Raw genomic sequence first — 19,187 nt, 5'->3', positions numbered from 1 at the left:
GTATACCTTAAAAAAAAGGTTACTGGGAAAAAAAATAAAGAATGTGTGTGAAAAAAATAAAGTGGCTGCTGAATTATATTTTATTTAATTATGTTTCGTTACAATCAAGAAAGAACAAATACAGTTATAATCAACTAGTGCTGTAATGAAAAGGACACATAAAAACAGGACTAAATTTAAGATTCTAAATAATTTTAAATTTCAAAGAAGTTTGATTTAATGAATAGTAGAGAGAGAGCCAGAAATCCTTCAGATTCTAATGACAACTTTCCTACGGACTATAGACATGTCTGCATTTCCCCATCTCAGATGAACAGTGAAATGTAATGAGTGAGACTACCAACCTGAAAAAGGTTTATGGAAGACCTTATGAAAAGGTTTTCAATCCCCTCTCTTTAGAAACTTTTGGTGAAATGCAAGCAATTTGCACAATGTATAAGTAAAGAAAGAGAATACACTTTTTAAAGAAAGACAATAATAATCTTTGGTATAGAAATAATAAAATGCTAACTCCAGAACTACCAGAGAATGAACTATAGTCTGCATGTTCTGATATAATTTTTATACACATTACTTATTTTTTAGTAAACAAGGGGTGGCTTTCTTAATAGTCTGTCATATTCTTGAAATTAATGTCTTTAAAGAAATTAATAGATCTTTGCTCCATGCATTGTTAATTGTGTCTACAAATATGATACTTCAATTTTTACTGAAATCATCTTAGTCAACCCTAAAGCTAGATGATGAGTGACAAAAAGACAAATGTGAGGCAACAGAATTTTACCTAGACAAGTTCCACTGCTCAGCCAGAATCGTACTCCCAAGTTGTTTAGTGTTTTGGCTGCTAGCTGCAATAATTCTTTTGCATTCTTCCTAAAGGCCATAGCTTCCACAGTGTTCTCATCAAGGTACTGCTACAGATTAAAAAAAAAAAAAAAAAAAAGGAAAAAAGGTCAGCTATTACAGCCATGTCTAAGTTGCTAGAAACATTTCTGACATCTGAATTAAATCTGAAAATTATCCCCACATTCTATCTCTTTCCTAGTATAAAAATCAAGTTTTATAACTTAATCACACATTAAAATAAGAATATAGGAGTAGATGCTGGGAGAGCTAAGTCAAAAGCATGAAATGTATGCATTTATTGGCTTCCTCCTTCACTTCACAATTTAGCAAGTCCGACAGGCAGGGGAAAAGAGGCTAATTATGGGAGCTGAAGCATAGCTGAAGCAAAACTAATTCAATGTTGTCTTCATCATTCACTGATGCTATTGGTCTCCAGAGACCGTGGTACAGCTGAAAGAACCTATAACTTTTGATTTGCATACCTACATTCAAACTAGCTCAATTTTCCTTTAGTTGTGAACCTGGGCAGGCATATTAGAAGACTATAAGCTCTATGAGGAAAGTGACTTCATTTTATTTATCATTATATCACCAGTAACCAGAATAGTGCATGAATATTTTTGAATGAATGAGAGAAGGAAAGAATAAGCAAACCTCTTTTAGATCTAATTTCCTTCTCTAATTTAGGGATAGTAATTATACTCTGTAGGACTGCTGTGAAGATGTAAGGAGAAAATGCCTTGTGGATTATGACATTTTATACAAATATTATCATTTATTTAGTCTTTAGTTTTCTGATTTTCTTCATTATTAGAGTGTTCTAGAACTGATGAAAGCACCACAAATTCTTTTTTTTTTTAAGAATTATTTTAATTATTTGAAAGGCAGAGTTACAGAGAGGTACAACCAGAGAGAGGTCTTCCATTCCGCTGGTTCACTCCCCAAATGACTGCAACAGCCAGAGCTGAGCCGATCCGGGAATCGGAGACCTTCCAGGTCTCCCATGCGGGTGCAGGGCCCAAGGACTTAGGCCATCTTCTACTGCTTTCCCAGGACATAGCAGAGAGCTGGCTTGGAAGAGGAGCAGCCAGGACTTGAACTGGCACCCATATGGGATGATGGCACTGCAGGCTGGAACTTTAACCCACTGTACCACAGCACCGGTCCTGAAAGCTCTACAAATTCTACAGTGATATTTCACTACCTAATGACAAAATCTACTCGGCCTTTGGAGCATCAGTAAGAAGGCAAAGCACATTGTGTTCTGGTCCCTGATTATGGGTCCAGCCTCGTCCCTGTATTTCCCCACACTTGCTATCAGAATAATAAAACATTAACTCCTTAAATATACCACAACTTTTCAAGCCTCTGCATTTTCATAATTGTTGTTTCCTTTGTCTGCCCTGTCCTTGACTACAGAATCTCAAGTCTCCAATCTGGCCTCTGAGAAACAATCTCTGATTTTCTCAGGAATACATGTGCATTTATTTTCCCACTGTTTCTATTCAGTTTAACATTTACAGAGCAGAGAATTATGTCTGGTACTAGAAATACAAAGACAAATGAAATGTTTCCTCAATGAGCTATAGCAGTAACTGCTTATACATATATTTACTGTAAATTATTTTTTAAAGATTTATTTTATTTATTTGAAAGGCAGGGCCACAGACAAAGAGAGAAGACAGGGAGAGACAGAGAGATCCTCCATCCATTGGCTCATTCTCCAAATGGCCATAACAGCCAGGGCTGGACCAGGCCAAAACAAAGAGTCAGCAGCCTCCTCCGGGTCCCCTACGTGGTGGCAAGGCCCCAAGTATCTGGACCATCTTCCAATGCATCAGCAGGGAGCTGGACTAAAAGATGAGCAGCCAGGACCTGAACTGGTACCCACATGGGATGCCAGCATTGTAGGCGGTGGCTCAACCTGCCACACCACAACGCCTGCCCCTGTAATTCTTATATTTAATTCTAATTATTGATTTTATTTACATTATCTTCACTAGACTGTACAGATGGTTCCTTAAGGGCAGGTACAACATTTATCCATCACTGTAGCTACAAATGTAGAATGGTGCCTAGCATATAACATGTGAACATTACCTATGGATGAATGGGTAAATGAATAAGTAATTAAGTCTCTGCTCTGCCTATAATATCCTAACATCCTGTGATTTTGTTGGTATAATACAGCAGGAGAGAATACGACTCCTAGAAGGTTTATAGGGATATAAGGCAAAATGTGCTCCTAGGAAGAAATTGAATTTCCTGCAGAAAAGTACCAACTGTAGAATATACACATTATACTCATATAGAATCCTTTCAATAAGAAAAATCCCTTTCCTCTGGGTTGTAACTTCTTTTAGAACATATGATTGGAATGAAAGATACATGTTCTTAATCCTTGCAGTAGTGGAAAAAGCTTGGAGCTAGGAGTTTAGAGGCCTAGGAATTAGTCTATTCTCAGCCAATAATGACTATGTAGTAACAGCATCTTAAAGCACTTTCTAATCTGTTAAAGGAGAACACTTACCATATTGCACAGACTAAAAGGAACAAATTAAACAGCAGACATGAAAACTTTGTGCAAAATCATCAGTTGTTCGGGGCCAGCACTGTAGCATAGCAGGTTAAGCTGCTGCCTGAGTCGCTGGCATCCCATATGGGTGCCAATTAAGAGTCTCAGCTGCTTCACTTCCAACCCAGTTTCTTGCTAATGCACCTGGGAAGGCAGCGGAAGATGGCTCAAGTCCTTAGGTCCCTGCACCCACATGGAAGACCCAGAAAAAGCTCCTAGCTTCAGATAGGCCCAGCTCCAACCATTACAGCCAACTGAGGAGTGACCCACTGGAAGGAAGATTTCTCTGTCTGTCTCTCTTTCTCTCTCTGTAACACTGGCTTTCAAATAAATAAATAAATAAATAAATCTTAACAGAAAAAAAATAGGTTTGTGAGTTATATCCTACTGGGCCTATATCCTATATGCTCATATGAGCACTCCCACCCTTAATAAATCTTTCTTTTTTTTTTTTTTTAAGATTTACTTATTTATTTGAAAGTCAGAGTTACACAGAGAGAGGAGAGGCAGAGAGAGAGAGAGAGAGAGAGGGAGAGGGAAGGAGGGAAGGAGAGAAAGAGAGAGAGAGAGAGAAGGAGAGAAAGAGAGAGAGAGAGAGAGGTTTTCCATCCACTGGTTCACTCCCCAGATGGCCTCAATGGCTGGAGCTGTGCCAACCTGAAGCCAGGAGCCAGGAGCTTCTTCTGGGTCTCCCACATGGGTACAGGGGCCCAAGGACTTGGACCATCTTCTATTGCTTTCCCAGGCCACAGCAGAGAGCTGGATCAGAAGTGGAGCAGCTGTGACTCAAAGCAGCACCCATATGGGATGCCGGCACTGGAGACAGTGGCTTTACCCACTACACCACAGTGCCGGCTCCAATAAACCTTTCTTAACAAGACACTCTCAGAAATTCCATTTCTTTGAACTAATTCTTAATATGTGTTAAAGTATACACATGAATACAATTATGTATATAAGTATCTATTGTGGGACTTAAAAATTATAGTTTATACATTGTTTTGTTCATTTAAAAATACATATAAATCTTGGAATTACCATGTCTCCAAAAAAAGACAAAACGTAATGTCCTGTTTTTAAAATCACATCCATTTAATTTTTAACCCAAGAAAAATCCTTGAATATAAATGCACAAACTTTCCCTTAAAATATCAAAGACCAATAAGATGACAGAAATTACCCACTTTTTATAAACAGGGAAACCCACAGTCTCAAACAAATTAGTCAAAGGAGGACAAGAATGTGGCTGCACAGATATTCCCAGGCCAAATGTACACAGATTTCTGTGTTCCCTTCTGTTTTTTCACTGAATTCAATAGGCTTGAGCTCATTTACTTGTTTTGTAATGGTTTTTGCCCCAACAAGATCAAGTTCAGGAAATACGTACTATCTTAGTTCTAAGTTTCCTGGCAGATTGAGAAAATAATTAAAAGTAAAGAAAGGCAAACATTTCCCTTTCTCCCCTATTCCCCTTCCCCTCCTAAAATAAAAGGTGGGGCAAAGCAACTAAGTTTTTTGTGCCCAAGAGTGGCCTGGTACAGGCTGTCGGAGCCTGGGCTGGTGATGAGTGCATCCACATAGAGTGAAAGTCTAGTGTGGGAAGTGACAGCCCACTCAGGTGAGGACAGCATTCCTATGGAAGAGCAAACAAATGAGGAAGGTCAGGGCCTGAGCATGCGTGCAGCCCAGTAAGGGACAGCAGTGCCCAGGTAGGATAAGAAGAGCAGCCACAAAGGCAAGGAAGCACATGCTGGGTGTTAAACAAATAAACTAACATATTACAGACAATGGGAGTCAAGTTTCTTATTGTTTGAGAAAGTAGTCACAAATTTGGAAATGAAACCTTATATTGTGTAATTGGTATTTACAGCTTAATTGAACTGGAGAATTAATGTGAATGTACAAATTCTAAAAGATAGAGAAGTAAATATACTCAAGTCATGCACATCATACCCAGGTCCACTAGGAAGACCTAAGTGCACCAAAACCCCAAACAGCAATGGGTAAATTTGGCGTGTAGATTTTGGCTTCTGAAAGGAATTAGGACTCAGAGAAATGGCTGATCCTAGAGCTGGGACAGGTAAATTACAAGGAAACCCAAAATGTTTTGTACCAAGAAGCAGTAAAGTGCTCCAAAATGACGGAGACATGTCAAAAGGGTCCAGAAGCCATTGTGAAGGGATTTCCACTGGCCAAATAAGGAACCATCTGAAGATCACAATAAATAATGAGAATAATGAACTAAAATACAATAGATAAAAATAAGAAGTTATGAATTTATACTAATTTAAAGAAAAAGGAGTTTGATGAGGGAAACAACATTTACAGAGATACAGAGTAACTTCATTCCAAATAATAGTAACAGGATAAACAGAAGTTTCATCAGAGTATAGTCAGCAGTCAGCACTTTAATCAAGTTAATGACGTAAACATCAGCAGTTATAGGACAAATCAAAATCAGACAGTACTTGGGTAGAAATACTGAAAAGAGCAAAGGATCACTTCTAAGATTCCTTCCAAAGACATATGCCCCAAATTCTACATGAGACAACCCAAATGAGGGACATTTGGCAAAAATGTCTACCCTGCAATCTTCAAAAAGTACCAAAGTCATGTAAGTCACAAAATGACTGAGAAATTGTCCCAACCTGAAGAGGACTAAAGAGGAAAATTAATACAACAAGTGATTCCTTTTATTATAAAGGTTATTACTGGGATGTTCAGCAAAAATTTATTGGGAATTAAATGGTAATAATCTATGTGTTAATTTCCTAGTATTTTGTGTCAGGACATGGTAGGAGAATATTCTTATTTTTAGAAAATACTGCATGATTCAAGGCTGTAGGGCATTTGGTTGACAGCTTACTCCCAAGTAGGTCAGAAAAAAAAATTTATATTTTACTTGCAACATTTATCCAATTTTGAAATTATATTAAAATTATTACCAAGAAAGAAAATTAGGTGGCTGCTTTATAAAAATATCTATTAGATTAGTTTTATTTCTTATTTTACAATCAGCATTGTATTTAAGACTGTTTGGCGCCACCCAGTGTTCAAACATATGTATGGTCACTTTAATTTGAAAACTTAAACAAGGCTCTAACATAGGAAATAACAAAGAAAGAAAGATTTTAAAGAGGATAAGGATAAAAAATTTATCAGTCTCATTAGGAACTTTACATCAGTAATGCCAAAATACTAGCAGGAGAGAAAAACAAATTAAGAATCATTATCTGCCTGGTACAAGCAAAAGATGCAGGAAAACAAATATGAGGCTCCACTTGGTCCTGGTTTACGAGTGTAAGCCATTAGCCAACATGAAGGTCTTGCTATCTGATGGTACATTAAACACTGAAACTATGGGGCTCCGCCCAGCTGCTAAGCCCTCTGAGTGCATGTCATCCATATTCTTCATGCACATGTTGGTTCAGTGTTTGCCCTCGACAAAATGTAGAGCTCAAAATTTTGACATTAACTAAATGATTTCTCAGTATTTTGAAACATTAGCTCTAGTAAGTATCATTAAAAAAAACCATTCAATTCAGACGAACACCTTATTCTCCAGGCGTTTTCTCACATTTATAGGATCTTTTCTTTGTGCCAAATAGCATGGTTGACACTGGGGCTACAGAGGTGAATTACATCAGATCTCTCCCAGTAAGAAGCCCACGCAATTTTAGTAGAGGGACAAATCAAACATTCACAATTCACTAGGATAACTGCTGTGACAGAGGTGGTAACCATGGCAAACTCCCTTATGGCATGTAAGCACCAAACTCCATCTGTTACACTTCCTGTTACTGTGTGGTGAGGTACGTCAGGCAACACCTGCCTACTAGAACAGGTCCATCCACAATGTGGTTTCCCAGCTTTTCATTCATGAGTCTGGGTAGGCAAATTTCTCAGCTCCCTAGTGATAAATTCAGGGGAACAGGGCTGAGAAAAAGCCTACTTGGGCTGTCAGGCCAAGGTCCTAGGAGCTAGCACAACACACCAGAGAAAGCTTGCCATTGTGAGTCTTGGGCATTGCAGTTTCATTCCCATCCTTGTGTATGCAGTTTTCTAGGCAGGGAACCCCAGAACGGAAAGGTCAAGTGGATTAAGGTACCAAACCCCACTGCAAATTTGCTTGCTTTTCACTGTACTTCTGTTTCACATCATCTCTCCAAGGTGAACTTTCATACCCTTTAAAATCATCTTTATATCCCCAGGGTCAGAAGCCTAGGAAACAGGCTTTCAATAAATGTTTTTTGAATTGAAAGCTACAGCAATAGAATAAAGCAAAGTTCAAAACATACTTGGTCTTTGTGTAGCATTTATCTTCAAAACCTTCATAAACACAAAAAATACAAAATCAGTGCCAAGCCTTCGAGAAAAACTATTTTCAATAAAGTCTTTTCTAAATCTATACAGTCCATCTTGAACAGAGGCTTCATTCTATTTGGACTACTTCAAAGAAGGCTACATTACCTTTTTAAAAGTTTATGGACTATCTTAACTCAAGGTAAAGGCTAGTGCTAACCTATCAGTTTTTCCAAATAATAAATTAAATTTATTCATTTAGGGAAGAAATAGTTGAAGATTAATTCCTAATCTACTTTTTCAAAAATTCAAAAACAAGATAGAAGAAAACAGATTAAGTGAAAAGGATGTTTTCTTCTCTTTTTTCCGTAAGTCCCTTCATTTCTCCAACAAACCACTAAAAATAAACACATTTCCTTTTATTTAAAAGTGCACTAGTTGAGTATCTCTAACCTGAAAGAATGCTCGAGCTTCTTTATACCGACACTCAATGAACCTAGAGTGTGGTATTTCTTCTAAAAAGTGTACTGGATCTTTTGGAATGAGAACTTCTAGTCCATCAACAGTAACCTGCTGTAATTCTGGTCTGGAAAAAAAAAAGGTTAAGATTTATAACCAGAACAACTGGAAACCTCTTCAAAATATCAAACATTAGCGAAATAGCTAAATATGAAGCAGATTTTCTTCAATTACCTCAGATATCAATTAGCAGCTTCAGTAAGACCTGGAAAATCCGGTATCAAACACCAACTGTGTCTTACATATTTTAATTAATGTATTTTAAATGTTTTTAAAGATTTCTTTGAGAGACACACAGAGAGACAGTGCTCCCATTAACTGGTTCATTCCCCAAACGCAATGGCTGAAGCTGGGCTGGAGGCTGAAACTGGGAGCTGAAAACTCAATCCAGGTCTCCCACACAGTTATCAAGAATCCAGTCACTTGAGCCATCACTACTGCCTCCCAGGGTCTGCTTTCATAGGAAACTAGAGTCAGGAGTCAGAGCTTCGGATCAAACCCAGGCACTCAGATGCAGAATGCAGGTGTCTTAAATGCAAGCTAAACACCCACTCCCAAAACATTTTTATATCTGGTCTTATACACTTTGGCATTTTAAAAGAAAAAAAAATGAAGTGATATAATTTATAACTATTAACTTACTTTTAGAGAAATATATGTTTTTAACACTTAAGACAATGTGAGTGCTGGCGCCACGGCTCACGGGGTTCTAGTCCCAGTCGGGGCACCAGATTCTGTCCCGGTTGCCCCTCTTCCAGGCCAGCTCTCTGCTGTGGCCAGGGAGTGCAGTGGAGGATGGCCCAAGTGCTTGGGCCCTGCACCCCATGGGAGACCAGGATAAGTACCCAGCTCCTGCCATCGGATCAGCGCGCTGGCCGCGGCGGCCATTGGAGGGTGAACCAATGGCAAAGGAAGACCTTTCTTTTTTTTTTTTTTTTATTTTTGACAGGCAGAGTGGACAGTGAGAGAGAGAGACAGAGAAAGGTCTTCCTTTGCCGTTGGTTCACCCTCCAATGGCCGCCGTGGCCGGCGCGCTGCGGCCGGCGCACCGCGCTGATCCGATGGCAGGAGCCAGGAGCCAGGTGCTTTTCCTGGTCTCCCATGGGGTGCAGGGCCCAAGCACTTGGGCCATCCTCCACTGCACTCCCGGGCCACAGCAGAGGGCTGGCCTGGAAGAGGGGCAACCGGGACAGAATCCGGCGCCCCGACCGGGACTAGAACCCGGTGTGCCGGCGCTGCTAGGTGGAGGATTAGCCTATTGAGCCGCGGCGCCGGCTTAAGGAAGACCTTTCTCTCTGTCTCTCTCTCTCACTGTCCACTCTGCCTGTCAAAAAATAAATAAATAAATAAAAATAAATGTAAAAATTTAAAAAAAGCAAATGGTAACTCAATAAAAAAAAAAAGGACAATGTGAGTAAATTATAATAGCCTGAGAGTCTCACTAATGAAAAAAATATTAATCTGGTAATCAGTCTTAGATATTTTGGGTCCCCTATTCTACAAATATTCTTTGAGAGTTTTATATAAAATTGTAAAATGTAGAGATGGCATTTATCTACTAGCATATTTAAATTTAATAAGTATTTGCTGATGACAATTTTGAACTTTACTGAATTATTAAACTTTGAAATAAATTTACAAGGCTTTAAAAAACTGAAAGATATTTTAAGAACCTTGTTTGAAATATGGAGTAAGAAAAATATGCATAAATGTATGAAGAGAATAATGTTTAATTTCAGACTAAAATAAGAGGTGCATAAATGAACAACAAAGTATTTTTCTCTACACCTTATTCTTTTTTAAGGTCACTTTATTTCTAAAACCTGATTTGGTTCAGAAAAGGTATCATTTCACATACATTAAAAAAAACACACACACAGAAGTCTCCAACATCTTACTCAGCTGCTTTTCAAATACGTGATTTAAAAAGGCTATCCTTACGTTCACATTTCCTTTACAGAAAAGAGAAAAGAGTAAAATGAGCATCCCAACAAAGAAATACACATACTGTCACACTTCTCAAGTTCAGCAGATAAGGACTGCTTCTCTATAAGAGTCCAATATACAGATTTGAATACGAAAATTTTTTCTAGTAAACTTTAAAGGAAAAGAAAAGTGTTTACTGCTATCTCCACATCAGATTCTGGTATTTAAAGCACTATGTAACATCACTATTAGTGACTTCTAAAGGTGAAGAAAGTATAAGTCTAACTTAAGAAGGTCATACTCAGTGTCTAACTTCAAGAATTCTTTCTTCATCCTCCAACTGGTAGTATCATAAGCTATCATAATCATAATCAAATTTTATTTGAGAACTTCAAATAACTATTTATTATAAGACATATTTTTATTATTGTGAAAGCTAAGGATATATTTTTATATACAGTTTTCAAAAAACAGGAAGGAAAATATATATAACAAAAAGACACAGAATAATGAAGTTTTCACAGTTCTTTGTCCTACCTAATCACACTTCCTCCATTACCCCTACAGATAAACTCTATCCTGTCTTTTCTGGTACCTCTCCCTGCTTTTAATACTTTTACTATATAAATATCAATATACATCCATGAACATAATGTAGTCTGTGCTTTAACTTTTAATCAATGTATTTATAGTATCTGCATTATTTTGCCTTATTCAGTATTCATCATGCTATTGCACAAAGCTCTAGTTCATTCATTTCTCTGTTGTATGTAATGTAAATATATATATATATATATATGTATGTATGTATGTGTAGATGACAGAGCTTCAAAAAGTTCATGGAAAACAGAATTAGAAGACAACAAACCTTTTCCATGAACTTTTTTTTAAGATTTTATTTATTTATTTGAGAGGTAGAGTTACAGCGAGATGGAGAGACAGAGAGAAAGTTCTTCCATCCACTGGTGGTTCATTCCCCAAATGGCTACCACGGCCAGAGCCGTGCCGATCTGAAGCCAAGAGCCAGGTCCTTCTTCCTGGTCTCCCATGTGGCTGCAGCAGCCCAAGCACTTGGGCCATCCTCCAACGCTCTCTGAGGCCACAGCAGAGAGCTGGATTGGAAGAGGAGCAGCAGAGAGTAGAACCAGCACCCATATGGGATGCCAGCGCCACAGGCAGAGTTAAGATTAATCTATTGCACCCCGGTGCCGGCCCCTCCATGAACTTTTCTGAAGTCCCCTATTGTGTGTGTATAAATTTACTTATCCTTTTATTGTTGAAGGACATTTGAGCTCCTTCTAATTTGGGAACAGTAAAAACAATGTTATTGGAGTGGGCATCTGACCTAGAAGTTGAGATGCTGGTTAAGATGCTCGGCTCCCCTCCTGAGTCCAGCTTGCTGCTAATACTAATGCTGTGGTGATGGCTCAAGTGCTTGGGTTCCTGCCACCCATGTCAAAGTGGTGGACTGAGTTCCTGGCTTCTGGCTTTGCACTCCTCCACTCTCTGTTCTTGGACACTGTAGGCATTTAGGAAATAAACAGACAGATGGGAACTGGGGAGTAAACCAGCAGATGGGAGTGCTCTCTCTTTAGAAAAAAAGTTACCAAGAACATTTATGTGAATTACATATTATATTGTATTTTAATTAAAAAAGTAAATTAATTCATGACTGGACAACACTGATTTAATATTTCCCTTTTGATTCATAACTTACCTGTCAAAAGCTCCAGGATAACGACCAAACTGTAACCTTCGAAAAGGAACAAATTTCCTGTCAATGTGTCCTTTGAGTCGTAGGTGGCCATGCCAGAGGTAGTTACCACTTCTCTCATGAAAGACCACCAAATGGATGGCATGAGTGGCCAATTTGCAGATATAGTGCAGGGGGATTTCAGTTCCAGAAAGTGAGTCTATCCCATCAAGTCTAGGATCTTTGCTCTCAATCTTTAGACACTGAAATCCCATATTCTCAGCTATCTGAAACCAGCCTTCCTAAAACCAAAGAGAAATCAAAATTGAATATTTAAAACCAAATACTAGTAGCAAGACTAAAGTGATTCCAACACTGGATTAAGCCATATTCTTGGGACAATCTCTGTTTTGACAGGAGACTTTTAAAAGCGGTAAGTGGAAGGTAGTATTGAGAGAATAAAAGAACCCAGCAAAAAGAGGAACTATGCAGCAACAGAAGATACGTCCAAAGAGTCTCTTTATGGAAATTAATACAAAATGCTTCCCTGGAACAGGAATGCTAGTTTTAGTGTTCTCTGGTTAGTTTTTATAAAATAACCTTAATATAAGGATAGTACTTAACAGTACTTAAGAATTCTTAATTTAACTTCTAATCTTACTTTCAAAAGTATTTTTAAAAAATAGTTCTTTTGAGGCCAGCACTGTGGTGTAGGGTTATAAGGCCCCTGCCTGCAGTGCTGGCATCCCATGGGTGCCGGTCCATATCCCAGTTGCTCCACTTCCAAGGGAGAGAGAGAGAGAGAGAAGGCAGTTACATTGACACGTGGGACAGCTGCATCCCACAGAGTGCCTGGCTTGAGTACTGGTTCCTCTACTTGCACTCCAGTTTCCTACAAATGGGCACCCTGGGAGGCAGAAGGTGATGACTCAAGCACTTGGCCGCCCATATAGGATTCCTGGATTGAGTTCCAAGCTTCAAGCTGGGAACTGTTCTAGCCATGGCTGTTTCAGGTAGTTATCTGGGGGAGTGAACAAGCAAAGTGAGGCTCTCTCTACCTTTAATAGGAAAATAAAAATAATTTAAAAATTAAATCTGCTGAATAAAAGATAAATGTTTACTTACGAAGTATGAACAGAATGCTAGAACAACAAAGTACAAAGAGCTTTTAAAAAAGAAAAATATGATAATTTCAGAAAAATGACAAAATAAATTACTACTGTTAAAGATATTGTTGGTACACAGTTGGAGAAAGATGGAAAATCAGAACAAAGATAAGAAAATAAGACAATTCTCAAAGTCCATCATCCAAATAACAAAAGTTCATAAAGAAATAACTTTTTTTTCTCAATATTGTTGCTAGGGATTTTACCTAAATCAGTAAATCAAGAAAAGGAAAGTAGCTGTAAAAGTTTGAAAGCAAGAGACCAAACTGTCTTTTCTGTGCAAACAATACAATGGTCTACATTCAGAAAAAGAAATAAAGAGAATAAACTATTAGAGTGTACCTGTATAGTTCAGTAGCTGGAAAACAACATCTAAACAGATAAGCCAACAGCATTCCCATACACCTATAACAATGCCTTGGAAGAAGAAAACTGTTGCATCTACATACCCTCCATACACACACACATAACAAAAAAGATACGGCAGCAATAAATAAAACATTAAAAAGATGTGCAAATCTATAAGAAAAATTATGAAATTCTATTAAAAAGCACTAAAGGAACCTGAATTAAGAGATATTTCATGTTCATGGATGAGAAATCATATTTTTTTTAAATATTTACTTATTTGCAAGCCAGAGATAGAGACATAGATAGAGATTTTTTTTTTTTTTTTTTTTTTTTGAAGGACAGAGTTATGGCAGGGGGTGTGGAGAGGGAGACATAGAGGTATTCCATCTGCTGGTTCACTCCCCAAATGGTTGCAACAGCCAGGGCAAGCCAGGCCAAAGTCAGGAGCAAGGGGCTTCATCCAGGTCTCCAATACAGGTGCAGGGGCCCAAGCACTTGGACCAGCTTCCATTGCTTTCCCAGGCACATTAGCAGGGAGCTGGAATTGGAGTGGAGCAGCCAGGACTTGAACTGGTACCCATATGGAATGCAAATGCTACAGATGGTGACTTAATTTGCTGCAACAGCACTGGCCCCAGAAATCATAATATCTTAACAGTGTCAAGAGATCGTGCAAGTTTTTTTTTTTTTTTTTTTTTTAAAGATTTATTTATTTGAAAGTCAGAGTTAATACAGAGAGAAAAGGAGAGGCAGAGAGAGAAAGAGGTCTTCCATCTGCTGGTTCACTTCCCCAATTGGCCACAACGGCCAGAGCTGTGCTGATCCGAAGCTAGGAGCCAGGAGCTACTTCAGGGTCTCCCACAAGGGTGCAGGGCCCCAAATATTTGGGCAATCTTCTACTGCTTTCCCAGGCCACAGCAGAGCTGGATCGCAAGTGGAGTAGGTGGGTCTCAAACCTGCACCCACATGGTATGCCAGCACTGCAGGCAGCAGCTTAACCCCCTACACAACACAGGCCCCGCAAGCTTTTTCTTTTTATGCTCTGTGAATAAGCCTGACACAACCCAGGCACCTCTCTACTACCCCATCTGACAGTCAGCTATTCTGAAAAAGCAGGGCTACCTAGCTGATTGGCAGCTGCATAAGTGAGATTAGCTGAGATAGAAAGAAATGCCCAGCTGATTCCTAACCAATTACTAAATCACAGATTCCTAACCAATTACTAAGCCACTAAGTTTTGGGGTGGTTTGTTCAACAGTGGAAGCCAATCCATGTGAAGGTAAAATCTAAAACTTTATCAGATATGTAAGGTTTCAACCATCCATGTACCCCTTCACAGGAAGTTAGAAAGAACTGTTCATCCTTCGAATGATGTGACTAAAACAAGGAGAAAACAGAGGTTTTTGTCAAAAAGATAGACTTCCTAGAATACAATTACAAATAATACTAGCACAGCCCAGAGGTCTATTTTAGAGCAGAAAGATCAAAAGCTCCAGGATAAATGTCTCAAGGATGAAAAAAAGCAACTCAGAGATTCCTTGAGACATTTACAAATGAAAAAGTCATTGAGCTGGCATTGTGTCCTAGAGGGTTGAACCACTGCCTGCAGTATCAGCATCCCACAGGGGTGCTAGTTCGAGTCCCAGCTGCTCCACTTTCAACACAGCTCTTTGCTACTGTGCCTGGGAAAGCAGCAGAGGTTGGCCCAAGTGCTTGCACCTCCGAACCCACATGGGAGACATGGAAGAGCTTCTGGCTCCTCGATTTGGCCTGGCCCAGCCCTGGCCATTGCAGCTATCTGGGGAGTGAACCAGCGGATGGAAGACCTCTTTCTCTGTAATTCTGTTTTTCAAATAATTTTTTTTTTTTTAATAAAAGGTCATAAAGGAAGAGTTGAAAGTTGTTTACTATAGGAGTGGGAACAGGGGTGGGAGAGGAGAGGCGGATACTATTCTTTTACATTATGAACTTTATATTATTATTCATATTTTTAAACTTACTACTAGTATTATTTTGCTTAAAAATAAAAATTAAGCATTATTTTTTAACTTTTCCAGAGTTTAAACATTTTCAGGGGCCGGCGCTGTGGCATAGTGGGTAAAACCGCCGCCTGCAGCACCAGCATCCCATATGGGCACTGGTTCAAGTCCCAGCTGCTCCACTTCTGAACCAGCTCTCTGCTATGGCCTGGGAAAGCAGTAGAAGATGGCCCAAGTCCTTGGGCCCCTGCACCCTCATGGGAGACCTGGAAGAAGCTCCTGGCTCCTGGCTCCAGATAGGCACAGCTCCAGCCATTGCGGCCTATTAGGATGTGAACCAGCAGATGGAAGACTTCTCTTTCTCTGCCTCTCTGTAACTGACTTTCAAATAAATAAATAAATCATTTTAAAAAAACATTTTCAAAATATAAAATTAGGAGGAAAGAAAAATAAGCAAGCATCACTGCCTGCACAGAACTATAGGCCGAAAAGAAAAAAAAAGAAAACAGAAGGCTCATTCTCTTGATGCTCTGTGTAACCGTTTGGGCAATCAAAGACATCTGCAGCATAAACAGCTTTCAGACCATACCAACACCCTGGAAAGCGAGCTCCAACTAGTAGTGGTCAACATAACTAAGACAGCTCCTACCGCAGAACTACTGTACATCCCCTCAGAGGTGGCTACCTCATTAAATTCATTCAATCTTATGCTAATTTCCTTACTCAAATAACTTCTCAGAATGAACAACAGCAAAATCAAGAAGTTAGGTGTATTCCAAATAATGAAGAAAGCAAATTTTAGCATGTTTAATAGAGGTGTTGTTTGTGTTTTGTTTTGGACTACTGGTTGACTGTCTTGCAATCATTAAGCAGGATGGAAAGATAAGTTCAAATTTTTAGATACACCTAAGAAGCACTCTACTCAAGAATCAAGCCGGTACCATGCATCACCCAGAGAATGACAAAAACAGCACTACAAGTAGGAGATACTAAGTTCACAAATACTTTATGTGATACATTCTGAATATTTATCACCAGATTGCTGCCTACTTGCCTGTCTAGTAATATACAGGCTAAATACCTACCTATTCTTTACTCTTCCTCATAATTAGCAGATGTAATTATATAGTTCTATACAGTGAGATATATAACAGCAATTTACCAGAAAATTCTAACAAAATTTTTCCCTCAAAGAATAGATATATGTTATCATTCCTTCCTCTCATATTTTCTGCTTTGAACATAGTTATGATACCTGGAGCTATGAGAGCTATCTTGTGATGATAAGTCCAGCGAAGAGAGAATTTCGCAGATGTAAGCCTGACATCAGTGCATCAGTGGACAACAGTCATCAACATTTTAACTTCTTGTTTTATAAAGATGAATGAATGAATGAATGAATGAATGAAAGAGGGAGGGAGGGAGGGAGGGAGGGAGGGAGGGAGGAAGGAAGGAAGGAAGGAAGGAAGGAAGGAAGGAAGGAAGGAAGGAAGGAAAGGAAGGAAAGGAAAGAAAAGAAAGAAAGAAGGAAGGCAAGCAAGCAAGCAAGCAAGCCAGCCCTGTGCTTCAGCCATTATTTTGTTTGTTAGCTACAGACAGAAATATTTCTGCTACAGTTTATAAAAAGTTTGAAGAAAAATTTTAAATGCTTTCCATTTTAAATCAGTTTAATCCCACACTATTTGGAAAATGACATATATAACCATTATCTGAAAGGAAATCACCTTACCTCATTCTTCCATAGGTGATACTGTAGCGCAAATGCAGTGAAGTCTCTTGGAACACAGAAAAACTTGCATTCTGAGGTGGAGCCATGAGAAGTATTTTTGATGTGTTCAAAGTTTTTATTAATCAATTCCAAAATCAAAGGGTCAATAAGAAAAACTGGTACATTTTGGCTGGATGTTAGCATAATAAATTTTTTAACGGCACGCTGTTTGAGAGGCAAAGAATCCTGTTAATTTCACTAAACCAATAAAGCAACTTACTTTGCTTAATTTTTATTCTTTAGTTTTGTAAGAATATATAGTATTTACCCAACAGATACTATGTTTATCATTGCACTAAAACAAACAAATAACATATAAAGTCCCTACTCTCAAGGAGTACACAGTCTTTTAAAGCTATAATTTAAATGTATACAATATACTATCAGTAAGCTATTAAGTAACTGTAAGTCAAATGGATGAGGAAATCTTTATTAAGCAGATAGCATCTGAGATAAAATTTTGGACTTATAAGTTATTCTTTTGGTATTAGCTAAATCTTTTCCAATAAAAGTGAGGGAGAAAATAATCAGATATGCCAGTTTTTAAAAATTGTAAGGCCAGTCTTTCAAAACCAAACATCAATTCCATTTGCCACCTTTCTTCCTATTTGTAATGCTGCCTAATGACCTTTCTAAGCAAGAGAGACCAAAATACACTGCCTGCTTGGTCATTCCCATACACAGCTGATTTTTTTTTTTGACAGGCAGAGTGGATAGTGAGAAAGACAGAGAGAAAGGTCTTCCTTTTGCCGTTGGTTTACCCTCCAATGGCCGCCACGGCTGGCGCGCTGTGGCCAGCGCACCGCGCTGATCCGAAGGCAGGAGCCAGGTGCTTTTCCTGGTCTCCCATGGGGTGCAGGGCCCAAGCACTTGGGCCATCCTCTACTGCCTTCCTGGGCCACAGCAGAGAGCTGGCCTGGAAGAGGGGCAACCGGGAAAGAATCCGGCGCCCCAACCGGGACTAGAACCTGGGGTGCCGGCGCCGCTAGGTGGAGGATTAGCCTAGTGAGCCGCGGCGCCGGCCACACAGCTGATTTTTTAATAATACAACATTTTAAAATATAATTCTGTTGGGCAGTAAGTATTCTCTCCTCAGAAAACAAATTTCAAAGTTAGATGAAAGTGGCCAGTGTCGCGGCTCACTAGGCTAATCCTCCACCTGTGGCGCCGGTACCCCGGGTTCTAGTCCCAGTTGGGGCGCCGGTTCTGTCCCAGTTGCTCCTCTTCCAGTCCAGCTCTCTGCTGTGGCCCAGGAGCGCAGTGGAGGACGGTCCAAGTGCTTGGGCCCTGCACACGCATAGGGGGTCCAGGAGGAAGCATCTGGCTCCTGGCTTTGGATTGGTGCAGCGCACCAGCCGTAGTGGCCATGTGCAAGGTGAACCAACGGAGGGAAGACCTTTCTCTCTGTCTCTCTCTCTCTCTCACTGTCTAACTCTGCCTGCCAAAAAAATAAAAAAGTTAGATGAAAGCACACAAAAATCACACTTACAACTAGGTGATTCCAAGGAGTAGCAAAAATAAATAAAATAACTGGAATACATTATGGCTTAACAGCCTGCTTTAATGAAGATAATATCGAATTTAAAGGGATTGTATGGGGGCTGGCACTGTGGCACAGTGGGTGAAGCTATGCCTGTAGTGCCGGGATTCCATGTGGGCGCTGGTTCGAGTCCTAGCTGCTCTACTTCTGATCCAGCTTTCTGCTAAGGCCTAGGAAAGCAGTAGAAGATGGCCCAAGTCCTTGGGACCCTGCACCCGCATAGGGGACCCAGAAGAAGCTCCTGGCTCCTGATCAGCCCAGTTCCGGCCATTGCAGCCATCTGGGGAGTGAGCCAATGGATGGAAGACCTCTCTCTCTCTCTCTGGCTCTGGTTTTCTGCCTGTCAAACAAATAAATAAATAAATAAAGGTGATATATTTAAAAATAAATAAATAAATAAAGGAATTGTATGCCCATCAAAAAGGACCTTCATGGAATTAAGAACAAATACTTGTTTACAACATCTGCAGGAACTTATAAAAATACATACAAGATATAAACCAAGATATCTAGAGTCTATAT

At 39.4% G+C, this 19,187-nt stretch overlaps 1 protein-coding gene across 26 annotated transcripts in view; it reads right to left on the bottom strand.

Annotated features, from left to right (window-relative positions):
• FKTN (fukutin) overlaps window positions 1-19,187 on the bottom strand; it is a 109,630-nt gene that overhangs the window by 64,928 nt on the left and 25,515 nt on the right. For all 26 annotated transcript variants that reach the window (XR_016224660.1, XR_016224662.1, XR_016224654.1 and 23 more), the window contains 4 exons: window positions 17,087-17,290; window positions 11,886-12,163; window positions 8,177-8,309; window positions 785-914 (listed from right to left, as the gene is read on the bottom strand). Coding sequence is in view for 23 of the 26 variants with exons in the window: in XM_089319000.1 (XP_089175126.1) it covers window positions 785-914; window positions 8,177-8,309; window positions 11,886-12,163; window positions 17,087-17,290 (745 nt within the window). In the remaining 3 variants the exon portion in view is untranslated. The remainder of the gene's footprint in view (window positions 1-784; window positions 915-8,176; window positions 8,310-11,885; window positions 12,164-17,086; window positions 17,291-19,187) is intronic.

The sequence above is a fragment of the Oryctolagus cuniculus genome, chromosome 1, assembly GCF_051225735.1.
Source record: "Oryctolagus cuniculus isolate XC-2025 breed Fujian yellow rabbit chromosome 1, ASM5122573v1, whole genome shotgun sequence".
In the NCBI taxonomy this organism is placed as follows: domain Eukaryota; kingdom Metazoa; phylum Chordata; class Mammalia; order Lagomorpha; family Leporidae; genus Oryctolagus; species Oryctolagus cuniculus.
This window is presented reverse-complemented; position numbering and strand designations above follow the sequence as displayed.